Source organism: Diadema antillarum, unplaced genomic scaffold (assembly GCF_040938485.1).
Source record: "Diadema antillarum isolate AM-2024a unplaced genomic scaffold, OU_Dant_1.0 seq00002128_RagTag, whole genome shotgun sequence".
Lineage (NCBI taxonomy): Eukaryota > Metazoa > Echinodermata > Echinoidea > Diadematoida > Diadematidae > Diadema > Diadema antillarum.
Genome location: NW_027272768.1, coordinates 110891 through 132776, shown reverse-complemented (window position 1 = coordinate 132776; position 21886 = coordinate 110891). Strand labels below are relative to the sequence as shown.

Genomic DNA, 21886 nt, shown 5'->3' with positions numbered 1-21886 from the left:
TACATCCTAACCAAAAAAAAAGTCGGCATGTTCAGCAGAGCTTAATTATCCCATCGCTTTAAAACACATCAAGCGACAACAATAACGATAAACGCAACCACCCCAATGCTTATGTGACTCTTATACCACAAGTATCTCTACAACTGTGGGAGAAAACTATTAAAAATCCAGATCTAGCAAAGCTGCCACGCTTTGTTAAACGAATCGTAATCGTCCTGCTCATATGTCTTAAATCAGACTGAACTTAGTTGTTGAGTCTGACCACGGCTGTGTGAGAAAACTACTAAAACTATTAAAAAGCCAGATTTAGCAAAGCTGCCATGCTTTGTTAAGCTTATCATTATCATTCTACCCACATCATAATCAGAACCAGACTGAACTTAAAGTGCATATCATAGATATTTCTAGGGTTGCAGTATTCTCGTTCAGTTAGACTATAGCATTACATTTTCATCGAACAGTATTCGGACATAATGTTAATGTACAATAGAAATTTGCATTTTAGGTAACATGTCCACGCAACTGTGGTCACTTCAATAATCCTGCATTTTTTTCTTGAACAATCCACAAGATTCTATTCAGAGAGCTATCCTTTTACGAGTCTTGAAAAGAAAGCATGATTATTGCGATTTAACGCAAATACGCCACAATAAGTAGGACACAAGTGGATATCTAGTGAGCGATTCAATACATAATATTATTTACATTGAAAAAAAAAAATACTGCTCCCTATTCAAGCCAGGTGTGTATATCAAGTGGCCAGGTGAAATAGTTTAAAATCAATACATCAAAGTGTGCATTACGTTCATTACCATTTATTCCATTAACTGAATCAATTTATTCTTTAATGAGTACGACCGATGACAACCGTCAAGCTGTTGAATTTCTTACATTGCATAATATCTTATAAGAAATAATTATATACAAATATATCTATATATATATACACACATAACTAACAAAAAAAATGATCTCCACAAAATACCAAAGAAGCAAAAAAAAAAAAGAAGACTGTGATATATGAATATTAACTTGTCTATACAACAGTCTTCACAATATGAGCATCAGGTTCTTGAATCTTCGAATTGAGTGAGGTATTAATCATGTTTCAGGTTTTCTTCGGAAGGTGGAGGAAGGAGGACAGTTGTTACTCGAATTCAAATGTTAACCCACTCCCGTGGAGTCGTTCTTGCAATTCCCTGTCGAATTGCTCACTTTGTGCCACGGTGAAGTATTCGGACATAATGTTAATGTACAACAGACATTTGCATTTTAGGTAACATGTCCACGCAACTGTGGTCACTTCAATAATCCTGCATTTTTTTCTTGAACAATCCATGAGATTCTATTCAGAGAGCTATCCTTTTACGAGTCTTGAAAAGAAAGCATGATTATTGCGATTTAACGCAAATACGCCACAATAAGTAGGACACAAGTGGATATCTAGTGAGCGATTCAATACATATTTACATTGAAAAAAAAACTACTGCTCCCTATTCAAGCCAGGTGTGTATATCAAGTGGCCAGGTGAAATAGTTTAAAATAATACATCAAAGTGTGCATTACGTTCATTACCATTTATTCCATTAACTGAATCAATTCATTCTTTAATGAGTACGACCGATGACAACCGTCAAGCTGTTGAATTTCTTACATTGCATAATATCTTATAAGAAATACATTTGTAATTATATATAAATATATATATATATATATATATATATATATATATATATACATAACAAAAAAAAAAAACTTGACCTCCACAAAATACCAAAGAAGCACAAAAAAAGAAAAAAAAAAAGAAGACTGTGATATATGAATATTAACTTGTCTATACAACAGTCTTCACAATATGAGCATCAGGTTCTTGAATCTTCGAATTGAGGTATTAATCATGTTTCAGGTTTTCTTCGGAAGGTGGAGGAAGGAGGACAGTTGTTACTCGAATTCAAATGTTAACCCACTCCCGTGGAGTCGTTCTTGCAATTCCCTGTCGAATTGCTCACTTTGTGCCACGGTGAAGCAGTTCTTCCAATCACCGATGATTCCTATCCGATCACAAGAACAAGAAACAAAGCAAAACAAAATCATAAAAAGGACCATTAGTTTTGTGTGTTTCTTTAAGCTGTCTTCTCTTGTATTTCGTAATGTCACTATTAATATATAGCATCATACCGTTGCTATCTTTCTTCTCCCAGCCCTAGTTTGTGTACAATAAAAGTGGGTCATTAAGTTTTAGGCTTAGAAATAGCAATAGAATTGCACAAGAAATATAAATCACGTAGACACACGAGTTTCATGTAATGGGAAGTTATATTTAAGCCAAAAAAAGAAAAAAGAGCGGGTACCATCAATTAAATAAGTAAATTGCTTTCTTTGTAGAAAATAGTGTCTTTCTTCACAGTAGATGACCGATAACTTGTAACGAGCGGCGCTTTCCGGTCACACGAGGAAACGTCACGAGTTCATTTACTAGTGTGAATCAAATTACTGGTCTGGTCATGAAGTTTTATACCAAGGCAGAACCAGGGCAGAACAAAACCATAAAAGGGACTATTAGTTCCGTCCGTTTTCCCAGGCTGTCTTTTCTTGTATTTTGTACTGTCACTAGTATCATACCATTGCTATCTCTCTTCTCCCAGCACTAGTTTGTGTACAATAAAAGTGGGTCACTAAGTTTTAGACTTAGAAGTAGTAATAGAATAATACAAGATATAAAATCACGTAGACACACGAGTTTCATGTACTGGGAAGCTATATCTAAGCACAGAAAAAAGAGCAGGGTACTATCAATTAACTAAAGTAAATTGCTTTCTTTATGGAAAATCGTGTCTTTCTTCACAGTAGATGACCGATAACTTGTAACGAGCGGCGCTTTCCGGTCACACGAGGAAACGTCACGAGTTGCTTTACTAGTGTGAATAAAATTACTGGTCTGGTCATCAAGTTTTATACCAGTTGAAACAATTTCGGAAACTGTAATCACTTGGGGGCTATCCAATCTGAATAACAGAGCATTAAAAGGGTAGAAGAAGTAATGAAAATACTAATGTAAAATATAACTTTCTCTTTTAACCACAGGTGTCCACTTTGAAACGAAATGCTTATTGTTTTTTACTCATTAAAGGGTATGATGAATATCCAACAGCTTTTTAGTGCAATAAACGTTCAGCTTACAAACAGAAATTATGCATTCTTTCCTTGTTACTTAACTTTACATCCAATGAGCTCAAAAGACTGCAAACTCTGTCGATTCATCGCAATCGTATTTTTCTTCCTACCCCGTTTGACACACACACACATTATTATGGACTTTTATCGCAAAAGTGTTAAGCGCTTGTTTTCTTGTTTCGTTTTAAAGTGAGTCCATCATCGGATAGAACAAAATGAAATCTTTCAAGTGATTCCTCACTTGTTACATAACAAGGAATATTCTTGAAGGCGTAATTAGAAATATTCGATCTTTTCTTGTAGTTCTAGTTGTTTTGTGGTAACTTTGGTAGGAAATCTCAAATTAACAAGAATGCAGTCAATTTGTTTTGAGGTCAAACTTTTCACATATTTTGGCATATGTTATCTGTTTGAAGCAGAGAGCTATAGTGTTCATGTTCTTCTATCATTTGCTTTGTTTTGCTTGAGCTTTCCAGTCATATGACAGGGTGTAAAGCAATTTGGAGTTTAGATAAAAGCATATTTTGTTCTTCGTACTATTTCGTATTCACAAAAAGTTCAGCAAACAACTCAGTAAACCATATTCTACAGCTGAAGTGATCGTACTGTTGTATAACTATACGCTTTATACAGTGGATAAGGTTGTCGTCTAATGATTTACAGACTATGGGCTTGTATCCTTGGTCAAAATATTTCACCCTACCATGTCCTTGACGAGAAATACTTAAATTGGTACCTGATAGATCAATAGATTGAATTTCTGAAACAACTGTAAGAACACTCAGCTGACGAGGCTTTTTTTTATAGATGAAACCATTACTGATACCTTTGATGGTCTATATCATCTTAATGCCATATAGCGTATCAACGATAAACAGTAAAACAGAAAGACCTACATATAAATTTATTGAATATTATGTACATTTCTTATTTTTGTATACATTTAATATAATGAAGTTGGCTTGACCACGTATGCGTGATGGGTGTTGCATTGTATACAAGTAGTCGTGTCGAAGGAAGTTCTCCAACTGACGTTGCAGTAGTTCACATCATTAAAAATAAGTGCACTCCTGCAAAGTACGTCCCCTTAGCTTTCCCTTCGTCACGACTACAAAATGATGAGGATGAAATAATAATGATAATAATAATAATAATTATTATTATTATTATTATTATTATTATTATTATTATTTTTATAATTATAATAATTATAACAATGATTATAATGATAATGATGATGATAATAATACTCTCACCTTTCCTGTAGTAACTGACAGTGCCGTACGCTTTGCCATACTGATTACCATCTTCCAAGGTCTCTTCAAGACGTGCCATCTCTTTTCTGATTCCGTCGATCGAGGTTTTAGAAATGACGTCATCGAGTATGTCCTCGGATACCGGGTGGTTGATGAATTTTGCTATACTTGCGACGCACGCTCGCTGTTTCTAGGATAAATCAATAAACTAATATATTAACGACTAAATTTTAATTAATGATTTTTTTAATTAATGATTTGATTAATGATTGAGAACGGAAATACATGAAGAGCTGAAAAGAACTTTTTATCAATCTGTCTTTATCAAGATGTCATTCCTTCGTTTTCGTTTCCTTAATTCCTTTTGTCTATAGACTTTAGCAATGCTTCCGTTTATAAATCAGGTAATGCATAGGACCCGAGCTGACAAGTTTAATGGGTGAAATATACGCTTGATTGGGCCAGTGTTTCACCAAAACAACAACAAAAAGGCATCTCATTGCAACTGAATTTACTTTGTTTTCGAAGGGTAACAAGCAAGCAGAATTATTTTAATATCATGCAAAATACGCACCGTTTTCATGTCCTCGAACTTCAAGAACATGATGTTCTCTAAGTGTTTGACTTTCCAGTAAGACAAGACATGCTTGTCCCAAGCTCCGTAGCTGTCTGGACGACGAAACGGAGGAAACAATCAACAGTTATAAGTGTTTTAGTTTTCTTTTTCCACATTCCAAATTTCATAGGAACATTATAAACACTTTCAGAATTAAATGTTCATATTGTCGAATACGCACAAAAAGGGAATAAATGCATGTGTAAACAATAATACGAACAAAGCAATAGTTGATCGGGCTTAGATTTCCAGAAGTGATATAATGAGTACGTACATGAAATTCACAGTTGTAACGAATAACAAATTATGAAGTAGGATATGCATACATCACAAAATAACTTTAAAAAAGGACCTGAATGTCGATTATTTAATGGCGATCATCCGAACGATGATGAAGATGATGATGATGACGATGATGGTGGTGATGAGACCCACCGTAGGTTGAGATTATTTTAAAAAGTCCCCCACTGGCCCCACCCCCATTCTCCCCAGATCACCATTCGCACAAATCCCTAGCCTTTAGCCAAGACTGTCGGGACGTATATCTCCTTTGTGTCTGAATTGAGACTAATCGCGATAAAACAACAATCACATCCGGGATCGCCCAGACCGCCAGATCACTGTTGCTAACGCCATCTCATTCAAGGCAGCGGAGGCCTTGACCAAATGCTAACAAATCCCTTGCCCGCCAAGTCCAGTGGCCTTATGACACGAAATGCGATACATAAACCGAGAATGTGTGACAGCTAGCATGCCTACGATGATTTTAGAGCATGCTGGCGATGCAGAAGATGGTATTAAAGGTTATCAAAGAGACAAGGATGTTTTATATAATTCTATGATTTGTAGATAATGATGGGAGACAGGGTATTCAGTATAATAATGATGACTTGCAGACCAGTGACAGGAATCAGAATGTATGAATTCACTTCAAGGAGATACTTTGTAAATATGGCCTCGCTCGAATTTTTTTTAATGGTGAAAAAAAGGAAGAAGACAATGGTTGAAAAACGACATACCACCCTCTATGAAGATGCTAGGGAAAAATACAACCATACAAAAAAATAACCTATTAATTGAAAAAGAAATGGAATGAAGAATAAAAGCGTTGGTACTTCCTACATACAATGTGAGTTCTTTTTTACTGTTTATCACACTTTCTGGACGAATTTCAGATTTGATAAGTGTTTTGAAAAGTAAACATTTTTCCGTTTGATATGAATTGTCGTAGTGACGCTTTAAATCGGTATTTCGCGTTCAAATCCCTCCTCTCCAATGTACGCACACCTCGCATCAGAGCTTCTCAAACAATTGATTACCAGGTGCTTTTAATCCATATCCTTATTTAGGTCTTTTTTAAGATAAAGTGTGATAAATGTAATACATTTGAAACCCTGGGATCTGGAAAATCAAGTGAGGAAAAACACGACACCACACGAAATCTGTGAATTTACCAAGATATCAAGGTGATCGTTCATATTCATAAAAATCATCGATTGCAAAGAGTAAAGCTCGAAGAATATTTGCCTTGTTCTCTTACTTTTGTCGGTAAAGATGTTATTCAGAATCTTGTCCCATGTATAAAATTCGCCCTGCGGTGTAAGAGCTACAAATTTGAAGAAAGACGTCATCACGTCTTTTGGATTCCTCGCCAGGTATATGATCTGCGGATTAACAACAATGTGTAGCGAGACCGTCATGCATGATATTTGTTATTTCAAAGATTCGTCAATCCGAAATGAAATAACGTTCGTTATTCCAAAACACATAAATTCCCAATACCTAGACGTTTCTTTATCTGAAAATGAAAACGAGTTCGTTATTCTGAAGGCTTGTAATTCCTAAATTGAAATAAGGTTTGTTGTTCTAGAGGTTCGTTAATCAAAAAATGAAATATAGTTCGTTAATCCGCAGGTTCGTTAATCTGATGATAAAACGAAGTTCGTTAATCCAAACAGTTGAGAATGATCGTATTAAGTACCTTCGGAATTACGAATCTTATTTCATATTCGGATTAACGAATCTTCGGCATGTGATGAACCTTATTTTATTTTCGGACTAACAAACCTTCGGAATAACCAACCTTATTGATTTGATTTGATTTGATTTATTTATTCTCTGTATGCCATTTTTTTTTCAAGTACATCAACTTTCTGCAATTTCATTAACAAAGTACAAAATACCGGTAGTATACTTTATACAATTGTCATCATTTTCATCAATTATGCAATACATCTGTAGTATAATTACATGAGTAACATTTGTTAATAATGTGCATACAGAACGATTGCCAATAATAAGCACTTATCCTATTTTCGAATTAACCAACTTTGGAATATGGAACTGTAAGTACTGACATTTGTTACGTTCAATTCACTACAGTTTCATTTTTTTTTAATCCAACAAGGAGTAAAACAAAATACAAAGCATGCATTACACCATCATATTGTCTGACATCACATCACATCACATTACATCACATTTGCATGCCACATAGAAGAAGAAGAGGAAGAAGAAGAAGAAGAAGAAGAGAGAGAGAGAGACCGAGAGACGGGGAGAGAGAGAGAGAGAGAGAGAGACGCAGATACAGAGATAGATGGATATATTCCCTAAATTAGTGACATGCCACAGGGAATATAATTGTACACGAAACATTCATCAGCACTGTTTCTTATCATAAATAAAAATGTTGCCTGCGATCATTACTGCAATAACGAAGACACCTGGAGGTTGTGATACCGTAAAGGAGAAGGTGAATGTTACCAGTGGTTACCTTCGCTTTGGCCTCAAAGATTCCTGGCGGCAGGAGGTGGAGCGGTAGATGAGAGGTCATCACTCGGGGAGAATCCATTTTCTCCAGTTCGCGATAGAAAGGCCTGATTGGTGAGCTGGACTTGAGCGTGTCCTTGTTACACATGCCCCCCTCCAAGTGATGCTTCATAGATGCTCGCCGCACGTTCTCCCACACTCCGTCGGCTAGCAGAAGACCCACTGTCTCTACCATCCAGTGGGTGCCTGGAGCAGAAAGATGATTGTCCAAACCTGTTGCTTTCGAGACTTGATAATTCGCAATAGATTTCATAAGGCAAATCCTGCATGGTTGCCATATTTAAAAAGCGTCTTCTCAAACAATGTCAAAACATATCGCCTATCGAAAACATGGCGTCGAGTTTTGAATCTTCTTCAACATGCACACAATAAGGGGAAAATATATATTTTGAATATGTTTGTCATGGAAACTCAGGTTATCTCCCCTAGGAACGACACTATTTTGTGAGGTACAGTAATGAATACAATGAATCAAATGAATATGTTGCTGTTGCTGTTGTTTTCATCTATACGATCACCGCAATGAGGAGAATTCAGCAGCAGCATTAGGAGATGATGGAAATGAACGATACTGGAGGAATGCCGTGATATCTCTACATCGGGTGAGAAGATGGCCATAAACTATAACGTTACACATTTTCATTACACGGTTCTGTGTATCATTGCGCTCCCGGTGCGTTTTGCCGTCAACTCGATGCTTTTCCCACAACGTCCTTTATGATCCAGATGTATGAATTCCTACCTGGTAATGCTAAGGTAATATAAAACGCATAAAAATTATAGCACAATGCCAACACAAAGGACTTAATAACCCTGCATGATTAAGATCGTATTACCATCTGGAATATTGCGAACGTTTAATGGATGGCCTTCAATTCTCCAGAATGGTTTAGTCAGTGTGGTTGGAAATCTCGTTGAACTAGAGAAAGGTAGCGATCAAATCGTGCTTATAAGATCTTAATCATGTTAACATGATCTTACTGACTCTGACATTGTAAATGTTTAACTTGAGACAGCCACCTGGTGCATGGATAGGCTGATTGCATGAAGAACCAACTAAAACATTCTAATGAAAACAAGATAATAGTCAGAGAGGTGAAGGTTGAGGGGTGAATTTTCTTCAATTTGTCTCCCTCTACAATGAAATTTAATTTGTAAGATCACTACTGATAATGTTGTAATTTAACAAACATTTCGCAAAAAAAAAAGGAACCACGGGACTTAAACTTGTCATCTGCTGCTTTCTGCCCAGCAACACTACCACTGGGCTATCCATGGTTTCCGGCAGTGACACGATGAACCTAAGACTACTTAACATAACAATGTCGGAATTACGGAGCTTTGGTATTTGTTCCAGAGGAAGAGAAATTGAATATTCACACCTAAAACATTTTTGCTCGTGGATTCCTGTCTAACGGTAATGAGAAATAACCTTTATCAAATGATATCCTTTGGGTACATGGATAAGTATTGCAAGCGTCGAAAGACGAGAGTGGGTTACAAAACTCACAGTACTTGATTCTACCTGCATCTTGCTCCACGTCAACGTTGCTACCGCCTCAAGAGGTATGCATGAGATGTATATGCTTATTAATAAATAGGTATCTTTGTGTAATACACAAATGACGCCCTGCTTTATTCGTCAGATGACGATGTGACAAGGACAGACTCCCATATGTAATGTTTGTCAGGATGTTTTCTATTGTCAGATGAAATATGCCAATCTCCCTTTGATGAAGAATATCATCCCTCACTTTGAGGGATTTTTATCTTCTTCTTTTTTTCAATACAATCCATTAATCTCTCTCTCTATTTTCTCTTTTTTTTTCAGCTGTGCAGATTTGTGTCTTGGGTAGTATGTTAAAGGGAACGCAAACCCAAAGAGCAATGTGGATTGAGTAAAAGCATTAACATTAATAGAACACATCAGTGAAAGTTTGAGGAAAATCGGACAATCGATGTAGAAGTTATGAATTAGTTCTGGTGCTGGAACCGCTGGATGAGGAGACTACTAGAGGTTATGACGTATGAGTGGACAACAATATAAAGAAAATATAAAAGGAATTCCACAAAAAATCACTTTTATAGCAAAATGAAAGAGTACTTGACTAACCGCTTTCAGAAAACGGGGGGAATAAGTGCTACCCCTAGCATATGTCAGTATCACGTTGATGGAATGCGTAATTTTCATGAAAAATGAATTTCTATTGAATTCCCTTTATATTTTCTTCATGTTGTAGTCCTCTCATACGTCATAACCTCTAGTAGTCTCCTTGCCCAGCAGTTCCAATACCAAAACTTTAAAAATTCATAACTTTTGCATCGATTGCCCGATTTTCTTCAAACTTTCACTGATGTGTTCTACTAATGTTACTGCTTTCACTCAATCCACATTGCTCTTTGGGTTTACGTTCGAATTAACAATATAGGGTATATTTCCCGCCCTCCACTCTCTCTTTATTTTGTATAAGGAAAAGAGAAGCATTACAATGTATGAGAGTAATGAGACGATTATCAAACAATTGAGGAGGAAGAAAGAGAAACAGAATAGATGCCGACATAGACCATAACCATTTAGTATGTATAACAGGCTGGCGATATAAGTTTGATCTCACCTGATTTCGGAGAGGTGACTATAATGATATCATCTGGATGAAACTTCATGGACTGGACCCCTTCGATAATCTCGGGCTTCATGAGAGGGGGGAATACTATGCCCTTGTAAGTGTTCTGGCGGGGCGCCGGCGTTGTCCCGTTCGTCAACGTCTTCTCTTTCATTGTCCCGTTAGTCAACGTCTTCTCTTCCATTGTCCCGTTAGTCAACGTCTTCTCTTTCATTGTCCCGTTAGTCAACTTCTTCTCTCCCGCTGTCCCGTTTGTCCACTTCCTCTCGTCCGCCATCTTGGATGATACTTGAAAATTATACAATAACCAATCAACCAGAGAATGATCGTATTTCGCATAGCATCAAAACAATTATGCATCTTTCACTAACATACACAATGAAAGAAAGTCCGTCACCACGTATGCTACCCCTCATAGTGTGAAAGACAAGGTTAAGATTCGAGCGTTTTTATAATCTTGTGTGAGTGGGTGTGTGCGTGTGTGTGTGTGTGTGTGCGTGAGTGTGTTAGCAGTGTATTCACAGAGTGTACACATAGGGTGCGTTTATCAACTCATTTTTTTTTTTTTTGTTGTTGGCAGAAACAAGTTTTTCAAACGGCTTTCAGGGAATTTTTAAGAGATGATAAACGCAAAGTTGTATTGATTATGGGGTTCGGAAAGCCTTTTTGAAAACCACAAATTTTTGCTTTCCGAAACAGGTTTCAGCCAGAAACGTGTTTCTAGAAGCGAGATAAACTCAAAGCTGTTTAAAAATAGCTTTGTACCTCTTCTCCTAATTCTCTTGTCAAAATGGGCAATATAGCTGCGCAGTGACAAGGCCAGTTTTCGTGTTGGCGCTGAGTTGATAAACGCAACTTATTTTGGAAGGCGTTTGCAAAGGGCTTTGGAAACGACTTTTGATAGTGGGTATGGATAGCCGTTTCAAACTGTTGAAAGATGATAAACGCAGCCATAGTCGACTGTGGGAATACACTGTGTAAACAGGGTGTTCAGTGTTCGACACAAAGTCCACAGTCGACAATGTAAACATACTGTCGGACACTGCGTTCACACTGCTAAAAAGACTTGAATTTAACGCTGTGATTTTTCCAGCTCGATTTGTCTTGAAAATGCTAAATGAGATAATTTTGAACTTCTCTCTTTGTTGCCTTTTCGACGTTTTTCCGGGCTTAATGCTTGTGACATTGCCAGGAAATGCTGCACTTTAATTCGACTTTGAGACACTCCCGTACTTTACTGTTATCATGTTACTCTTTAAAAAAATATCGAGTGAAAATATTCACTCTTAAAGGAGTGAATACAAAAAAAAGAGTGAATTTAGAGTGAAAATGTTCATTTTCACTCATTTTGGAGTGACCTCAGGGATCACTCGAAGATTTAGGAATGATCCCTGAGGTCACTCCAAAGCGAGTGAAAATGAACATTTTCACTCAAAATTCACACCAATTTCACTCTAAATTCACTCTTTTATGTATTCACTCCTTTAAGAGTGAATATTTTCACTCGATTTTTTTAGAGAGTAGATTCAATTGGATGTCTCTGAAAAATGTACTGTTTGTCATTGTATTGACCCCGATGCCCACGAACTGTTGGATCTTAATGTTCAGACATTGTTGTTTGATGCCTGAAAATTATAAATGGAAACTATAAAATACACTTTAAGAAATGCTGTGTCGTTTCGACCTACTTGAAGCTCGGATACGTACCAGCAAAAAAAAAAAAAAATGATAAGAGCTGTTCAAGAACATTTTAACATGCTGTATGTGACTTTGAAACAGAAAACCAACAAGAAGTATAGCACACCCAGATTTCACGTGAGGGCTCAAAATAGGTAAAACAGGCCAACCTAGTCAATCTTGAGCTTTCCCTTTTTTAAGAGCAATTCTTCTTCTGCACTATTCTAAAGTTTGGGATCATCAAACGAATAGGAAATCGTGGTTTTAGCAGTTTTCTAGAACACTTATTTTGTGTGGAATAGTGTGATTATAGGTAGGTCTTAGAAGACCATTTGCATTTCTAGAAAATACTTTACAAACTCCTAACATTCAACTCTAACAACTTTTGGAGGATAATGCTACCGCTCTGAAAGTTGGTATTTGTTATGGGTAGAATGTGTAATAGAGCATCAAAAATTTCAGTGCAGTCTCATAATCCCTTCATTGTGGTTGCTGTGGTGTTCTACATCCTGCTTTTTGTCGCATTCATTGCAGGGCTGGCACGCCCTGGCAAGATTAAGTGCGTGAATAGACCCTTTACTTCAGAGCATCAGTACACACATTTCGAGAGTATGTGCTTTCTTTCAAATATTCCGTGAAGAGAGTCCACTTGAATTGAGTTGTATATCATTTAAAGCTTAAAGTCTGTTCTTTCAGAATCTGCTTTTAAACCAACTAAAAATTCATGTCTGGCAACTTTTTGCTTGTTTTGTGATGCAGGGTCACAAAAAAATAGATGAATATGGTATTCCGAAGAATTTATTAATTTCGTCTACACATTTTACTGATTATCCAGTGCCCCTTCTATTCCACTCCAGTATCAACACTCTACAAGGTTAACCCCCCCCCCACACACACACACATGCACACACAGAGACATAAAACAAGCGAACAAACCAACAAACACAACAGCTGAAACTGAGAAGCAGGCAACATCATTCATTTAGCTCTAAATTGAGTAGAAACTCGGTGATAAAATTTAATGAAACGAGTGGAAAATTGATCAATTTCATCAAAATATTGATTACAGTCAGCAAATTAGTTTGTACGATTGAGAAGATAACAAAAATGTAAGTCATATGAAAGTTGTGCAACCTGCTGGAAACGTAGGACCACAATTTATAAATAAGGATGTGTGTGTATGTGTGCCATTGACATTTGTGTGCTAGCGCGTGTTTTCGTAATAAATGATCGCGAAGTAAAATCTTATTCGCGTATGTACAAATTTAGAAAATAATGGTTAACTTTTATTTTACGTGCCATTGTGAACCTACCATCACCTGTAAAGCAGAGGGGATTAAATCGTAGATAATTTAAAGGAGTTACTGCTTTCTGGAGTTGAGATGACTTACATTTTAGCTACACCGTGATCTTACCTTGTTAATTCCAGTGATTTAATAGGGGAAACTATCCAAGCTCTTCAAGCAGAGATTCTGTCAAGTGCGTCAAGTTTTGCCTCGGGCTCCGCGTCCTCTCCGTGAAAAACTTCTCTCTCGTGATGTCACGCGAGTAAATGGGAGATGGTTGAGGCGAGTTCATAAATATACACCCGAACCCTGCAACTCTAAGTACCTGCGGATGGGTGGTACTTTATTGTAGGTCATATTGGATCTAGCCAATCCCAGACGCCTTAAATTGGTAATAATATGTTTTTTTTTTATCGATGTGTCTTGTGTGGTGCGTTACCCGTATAAAGTCGAAAATCATAAAAAAGGAAGAACACAATGCGTTGAATTGGATTCCCCGCCTGCAAAAAAAGAAAGAAAGAACACAGACAAACATAAACATATGTCTAACACGTCTAAAACTATCATGCGATGTGAAAAATTGTGAGTCTTCAAAGAATAGTGTCTTTTCCTCCTATTCCTTCCATGCTAATGCATTTATACAAGAAAGCTGTTCGTGGTGTGTGTTTATGTGTGTGTGAGTGTGTGTATACGCGTGTTTTTTTCTGTCTTTCTTTTCTAGGCAATCTGCTTCAGTCTTATTAGTTCAGTGAATTAAGAGCCTTGCTTTCCAGAAGTCCTTTCCGTTTCCGATAACTTTATTTCATTACAGTCAATTCAATTCAATTCAATTCGATTCAATTCAAGTTGGGGCGGCGTGAATTTAATTAATTCAAGTCAAGGAAGACAGTTCAAGTCAAGGAAGACTTTCAGGACTCGGCGGGTTTCTTCGTAGATGAGGCCCGAGATTTACTTCACGCCGCCCCTTCTTGAATTAATTAATAGTCATTAAAGTCAGAGTACTAATTGTACTCGTTTGAAGTATTTTTCTTCATTTCAATGTTGTTTTGATTAACTTTTGCTTAACTGTGTGTATGTAAATATTTTACTGTAGTAAATTTCATTATCGTTGGAAACGAGGATACGCCTAAATGAAACGAATAGGCCCTATACATATATATATATATATATATGCATATATACACATATATATATACAGTATATACGTATATATATATATTTATATATATATATATATATACACATATATATATAATGTATTAACTCACCAGGCTCCATCACAAGGGTGCGTTACCGTTTTTTTTAATGAGCATGTGTGTGAGTGTGTGTATGGATGTGTATGTGTGTTTGTGTGAGTGTGTGTGTGTGTGTGTAATTTCTTGCGTGTATTTCCACATATTCCACAAAACATCAGTAAGAGAATACAATGTACACGTTCTCTCGACTTGTTATTAACATTATGTCAAGGATAAAATTATTCCCCTGCTTTCTGAGAGAGATTAGTCTTCTGCATTTTTAGTATGCTAGGAAGGTGAAAAATGTGGAGTTTTCTTTATATTTTTGAATATAATTTTCCGTATGTGACGTTATAATCTGTAGCAGACTTCTCATCCAGCGTTGGCGGCAAAAAAAAAAAAAAGAAAACATCCAAAATTCATAATTTTTTTCCCAAACTTCACTGATGTGTTCCGCTAATATTACTGCATTCACTCAATTCACATGTGTATTTGGGTTTCATTCCCTTCAAAGCCACTGAAGGGCAGTCATGTGCTCACCATAATTAGGTATCAATGGAAAGAAGAAGAGTTCCCCTTTCCTCATAACTGACATTGCGCTCTACATTGCTGACAATTATGAAAGAGTAATCCCCCAACGAGGGATTTTTTTTTTTTGATACGCACTGTATAAGTCATGAAAGTTATTACTCAGCCTGTGACTCCAGCCCATGAACGCAAACACCAAACAATATTTCAAAACTGCTCAGTTAATGTCCAGCTTTATGAATCTGCATATAACAGAACAGATATAGGGAATTCTATCCAACTGAACCGCCCTCATATTTTCTATATTTGCAACCTGTTGCAAGATTCATTCTTTTTATTTATGGAGACAGGAACATAGTTTCGTGTTTCACTCTGTTTCAAGTGTAGTTTTACACTGACTTCCCTTCTAGTCACTAAAAATGCATGTCTCAGGGTTGCGCAGTCCATGACATGAGTGGGATGCAATTATACGCATACATGCGTATGTTGTCTGTTCGCGTCAACATACAATGACACTTGTTGGGGACAAGGTGTGAACGGATATTGGAGGAGTCAAGATGTCATGCTATAGCCCTACGTTTGTTATTGTCAGTATTAGTAGGTGTCACTGCAGGAGTATGCAGTGAGTACTATGTTATGATTTAATGCTTTGCAGTAGTATGCACCTTTAATACAGTGCATTGCATGCACACTGTACAGAGTATAGGATCATACTGTGGGAAACTCTACCTCTGAACAAGCATTGCCAGCAGTGATAATCCCATTTTATAGTTTCCCCTCCCCATTTATGGGTTTGGCTAGACTAATCATTCTGTCCAGCTCTTATTGACCACCAACCCCTGCCCGTAAACAATGTTCCCATTCATGGTCAAGTTCTGAGCCATGACTCAGACCCCCTGTCTTTGTCTCTGGGGTATGATGTAAAAGGTCCTTGGTAGGATAGCTTGGTAGTAATTATGGCTTGGGCATTTTGAGCCAAAGAGTCAGTTAAATGTTCAGTTTGGATGAAGAGGTGTTCTGTGTTGAAGCTCTCAAACCAGCAAGTGACCGCTTTTCAGTTAGTTACTACAGACTGTTTACAGGCCCCAATTGGTAAGTTTCACATTAGATTATTATTTCTTCCATAAGCATTGTGTAATATAATGAAAGCTGAAATGCACCTTATTATTGTAGTATTATGATTGCAGTAATTATACTACATAAGAGACTGAAATTTGTATTAATTTACAGCTTGAATTAAGAAGAACAGTTGGTGGAATTGTTAGAAGTTAGTGAGTCATTTCATGTTAGTATACAAACACGTCAATATCATATGTGTGTTAGGTGATTTAGCTTAAATCATTAGGTCTCATGATCATTTTAGTGATGCTATTGTGTTTAGAATATGGGTCAGTGTATGCTTATGTGCATTTAGATAGGTTAGTTGACCTTTATTGTGTGGGATAGTGAAGCACTTCTGAGTTCTGTTAAGTCTGTGCAAGTTAGTTCGGAATAAATCAGATCACGATGACTTAGAATAATCGTTTTTGTGTATAGAAAGGAAGCGTAATATGAATCATACATGCATTATTAGTGATGATGAGGCATTTTACAAGCTAAACTAAATTTTAACTACAGTGTAATTATATGGATTATTTGTTGTTTGAATTAGTTTAATTATGTAATTAATAATTATCAATTGGCAGTTGTATCTAAAAACAGATAACATGGTAATGTGTTGTTAAAGGTTGAATGTTTCAACACTGAATCATTTATGATACAGAATTCAATAAAGTATTGATTCATTAAGTGAGCGAAGGAATCAAAGTAGTATGAAGTATTAGTGGTACCATATTCACTTGGGTGAATTGCGAAATGACGAATGCATTTAGTGAGATCACATAAGTTTGGAATCTTTAAATGTTACATGAATACTAATATTAGTTATTCAATTATTTCATCATTTTACAGAAAGTTATCTTGAAACCTGTACACTTGAATACGACTTGAAGTCATGTCATGGACCTGCAACTGAGCATCTAGACGTTGAATAAAGCTGCATCCATTTAATTTAAGAAACAGTGTTTTACGAATAAACTTCTTTGGAGTTTTACACGTTGTTTTAAAGGAAACTCATCACAAGCGTGAGGCAGTCACAGCAGGATTGCTTCAAGTGTTCGCATAATTTGCATGTGCAAATGTGTATTCTATATTTTAATCTCTTCCAGAGTATTCTATAAATTTCACGCGGAAGGAATGCCTTGCTATGAACTCTCTGTACACCAAGTGAGATAAACTGATAAGTTAAGTATGCATGTGCAAGAGGATACTTTGTTTTCTGGTATTATGCAAATAAATTTGAGTTGATCAAGTGATAATGGGATAAGAATTGAAAATAGCACTTAAGTACATTGCTGTGCCATTGGGCAACACAGGAAAAATATGCGTCAATTGGGGAAAATAATCACTCACACTGACATCCAAGAAACAAAGGAAAACAGCAACAACAACAAAATACTATGAATTATGCATATTTTACTAATTTTATTCCTGATATGAAACAAAGGTTTTAATTCAGAATGAGATCTGATATCATTTGTTGTTCATGTTTTCAACCTTTCAACTGTACAATTTTCATGAAGGCAACTGTAATATATATATATATATATATATATATATATATATATATATAGAGAGAGAGAGAGAGAGAGAGAGAGAGAGAGATGTATAGATATGTATATCCGGAAGACTCACAGCATGATAACTCATGAATTTATGAGCTGTATACGATGGACATACACGCATTAGAATAACAGTGTATGCACATGTACACGAATTCTGGGTAATGTTCGTTATTCCGAAGGTTCGTTAATCTGAAAATAAGATGAAGTTCTGTATTCCCAGCCTTCATTAATCCGAAACACACAAAATTCCTTTTATATAGAGGTTTTTTACGAATCAGAAAATGAAGAAAAAAAGAACCCCTCAAAAAGTTCCATAGTTCGAACATTTACGGCGTTATTCCTTAGCTTCGTTATTCCAAAGGACTGCTGGTTCATTAATCAGAAAATGAAAAAAAGGACTGTTATTTTCAAAGGTTTGTACAATGAACGAGGAATTGTAATTCCGAATCTGAAGAAAAATAAAGTTCGCTATTCCGAAGGTTCTATAATAATCCGAAAATGAAACAAAGTTCCTTAATTCTAAAATGAAAAATTAAGGCACGTTAATCCGATTATGACGGTTCGTTATTTCGAAAATTGAATCATCTTTCTTTGTGTGTGATGGGGGGGGGGGGGTGTCATAATTTCTGTCGAATAGATATGCATGTGTAAATGAGGGTTGTAAGTGGCTTTCCTGTTTCCTTTCTTTCCTTTCTTTTCATTATTCTCTTGTGCTTTATTATTTTCATACCCTTCTGTCAAGTCATGTAATGTCATTGTGTTTCTCCTGTCTTGTTCTGTCCTGTCTTTGTAAACAAATGATCATTCTCACAAGAATCCTTTGAGTGGTTCACAATTTACAAGCATGCTTTTCAGTGGACCTCTCAATTCTTTCTTCTTCTTCTTTTTTCTCCAGACATGTATAATTTTGTATTTGTTAACCATCATCTATCATGTAAAGTCGAATACATGCCTATGTTATATCTTCTGATTCATTTCGTGTTATGTTTGCCGAAGAGAAAGAAAGAATGAAATAAAAATGAAATAAAAAATAAAATGAAATGACCTGTCATGACCAGTGGAAGATAAGTACTCGCATCTGTGAATTTTTATCTTCTCTTCTTTTCTTTTTTCTGTCTTTGAGTGTTCTCTCATGATAATTGGTTCTACATATGTTATGTATGGTTCATCTTGATGACGCTGTAGAAGAAGGGTAGTGCCTCAACGTGGCTCACCGAAGAGAAGGAGAAAATACTCATTTTTTTTTTCTTTCAATAACACACAGATTAGGATTATATTCCATTTTGTCAATAAGGATGTGTACGGTGTGTATTTGCGTGTGCGTGTTATGTGTGTGTATAATGTGTGGGGTTTTGTATGTGCTTTCATTCATTTTTGTGTTACATATATATAGTAGCATTTTTCCAAACGGATTCAAGAATAACAAAATTTTTGATTTATGAATCATAAAATTATATTACATTCGACGAACTTTCTGCACTTTGGGACATAGTTTAGTCTATTTTGGTCAAATCAATGAACAATCCTGGTGAAGAACCATGAAGGAACTTATTAGCATTCCTTTACATGCATGGTTCATTCATGGTTCTTTTAGTTAAGAGAGTTATTTTAGTTAACTTTTAGTTAGAGAGGAATAAGCAACAAAAGCACGGAAGAAGACCGGCAGCTAGTTTATTCTAGATTTGCTTCTCTTTTTTTTTTTTTGGGGGGGGGGGGGGGATTTTGATGTTTTTCTAGCTTATGCTATATAGTATGAAGTTGTATACATAGCGTATTGGATATATGACGAGTTTTATTGCAAAATGAGCTAAGCGCCAATTTCAAACATTTCAAAGTAAGTACATCATCAGATAGAGCAAAATTAAACCTTTCCAGTAGTACCTCGCTTGTAACATAACAGCGAATACTCTACAAGTTATGATTAAAAATATCCTGTATTTTCTTAATGTATATACCGTTACAAAAGGCCCTGTTATGCTACCCGGGGGTCCCAGCAAATGGCCCGCACATGACAGTATCTAGTCCGTCACAAGCCCATCGCAAGTCACAAACAAAGCTAGCCCAGAAAGGCGGAACAGAATCTTGAGCATTCCACTACGAGGACCATTGCAAAAAAGAAAAAAATCCCACTTTTTATCCTCAATATTTCGAAAACTAGACATCAGATAACACTGTCATTGATATAGAGTAAAAGCTGAAAAGTGGACAATTTATTTGGAGGTGATTTGGATATGAGAGCATGAATCAGTTTCGTTAAATCCATAATTAATTTGTAAGATATGTTCCAGATTGTGGTCAAATTTGAACCCTCTGTACAAAGTTGAAATTTACACAAGAACTAAAGGCCGTGTCACACCTTTCCGGGCAAGCTATGCGGGCTTATTGCGAGTAGGGATTTTCCAGCACGCAGGAGAATTTTCTGCGGGAGGACAAGAATGTTTGCGAGTTTCGCACTTGTGTCTTACCTGCTAGACGTGTGCTACTTACCTTCTACTTGTGTGAAGTCCGTGTGACCTGCGTGAAAGCTTTGAAACCGAGCCATTTTCTGTTACGAGCGACTTACGGGCACTGCAAAATATCTGCGTTGGAGTTGCCTGAGAGATGCTGCCGGTATTAAGGGTGTCCTACTGTTGTTCTGCGCCTACCTCTGCCGGCGAACCCCCGCAATTCATTTGTAACAAGTTTTGAGCATGCTCAAGGCCTTGTCATACCGTATCTGGGGAAGTTTTGCGGCTTGACTTGCGGGGAAACAAATTTGCTACCCGGAGCTCTCCACAGTTGGTCCGCACCTGACAGTACCTAGCGCGTATCTCGCCCGTAGTTGCCCGGAAGTGCGCACGCAAATCCGATTTACCCGCAGCCAAGTTTTGAGCATGACCAAAACTTTTTCCGGGTGAGTCGCGGGGATTGCCCGGCAGCACCTCGGAGGCAACTCCCGCGCAGGTACTTCGCAGTCCCTGTATGCAGCCAAGACAATGACATTCTGTGGGACTTCTGCCATTCCTTCAGAGGAATTCCTTCACGGAGTTGTCAGCCCCCACGCGCCTGGCACGCAGGTCTCACAGAATACTCGTAAGTAGAAAGTAAGTAGAACGCGCCCAACAAGTAAAGGCACATGCAAAACTCGCCCAAATCCTTGTCTGCCTCAGAAATTGTCCGGCATGCTGGAAAATCCCCACACGCAACAAGCCCGCGCAGTTTGCCCGGAAAGGTGTGACAGGGCCGAATCATGGTTGCACAAGTAATGTGCAGTTTAATGTTTCCAGGTTAGCATGCCTGTACAGTGACGGGGCATTAAACTGCACATTACTTGAATATGAGACAGTTCTGAAGCAAATTATTTTCACACAATAGTAGATACATAATGTACTCTTAAATGAATCCCACAAGAATTGGAACAATCATCCCCCAGCATTCCCACTGATTCCCACTGATCAGTTACTAGCCATCCCCTCTAAGCTGTGAGCCCTTCTGTATCATGGATTTTATTGTATTGCTGCTTCGCTTTGCTGTACATTGTAAAGGGATTGTAAATGAAAATACGTTGTAAACAACTTATGCTTATGAATATGTATGCCACAACAACGTATGTATACATGTATAATGCTAATATGAAGGAACCATTAAATCAAATCCAATCATACTGGAATTTCTATCTTTTTCTGTTTCCTGAATGTCTTTGGGAACCACAGCTCGCCAAAAAGAGAAAGGCTGAGGAAAATTACCAAAACAAACGCAAACAGAAAAACTGACCAGAAATGAAATATTAGTGGAAACTTGACCAGAGAATATGGGATTCCATTGGGATTCGAACCCGAGACCTCGGGAGCCCGGTTCTCTACCGACTGAGCTATAGAAATCCTAGCTAATTCAGTTTTCGTCCCAGAAACCCTACATTGTCAATGCTCGAATGGTCAGAAGCTATATCAGTGTGTTTGTGTGTGACACACACTTTCCCTTTTGAACCTGGGCACAGCTGGCATAAGCCCGAAGGATAA

General features: G+C 37.0%; 1 protein-coding gene across 1 annotated transcript; it reads right to left on the bottom strand.

Moving 5' to 3' along the window:
- Positions 1-1941: 1941 nt before the first annotated feature.
- Positions 1942-10776, bottom strand: LOC139714007 (sulfotransferase 1A1-like). Its single transcript, XM_071625732.1, has 6 exons — positions 10491-10776; positions 7820-8061; positions 6587-6710; positions 5005-5099; positions 4431-4620; positions 1942-2051 (listed from the first exon to the last, which is right to left on the bottom strand). The coding sequence occupies exons 1-6, from the start codon at positions 10774-10776 to the stop codon at positions 1942-1944; spliced, it is 1047 nt and encodes a 348-aa protein (XP_071481833.1).
- Positions 10777-21886: the final 11110 nt, after the last annotated feature.

Bases quoted from the DNA above. Each gene is read 5' to 3' on its own strand.
- LOC139714007 (XM_071625732.1), bottom strand. From the start codon at position 10,776: ATGGCGGACGAGAGGAAGTGGACAAACGGGACAGCGGGAGAGAAGAAG. The intron at 8,062-10,490 runs GTGAGATCAAAC...TTTCTGCTCCAG, and splicing joins AGTCACCTCTCCGAAATCAG to GCACCCACTGGATGGTAGAG. The intron at 5,100-6,586 runs GTAAGAGAACAA...TTCGTCGTCCAG, and splicing joins TAACATCTTTACCGACAAAA to ACAGCTACGGAGCTTGGGAC.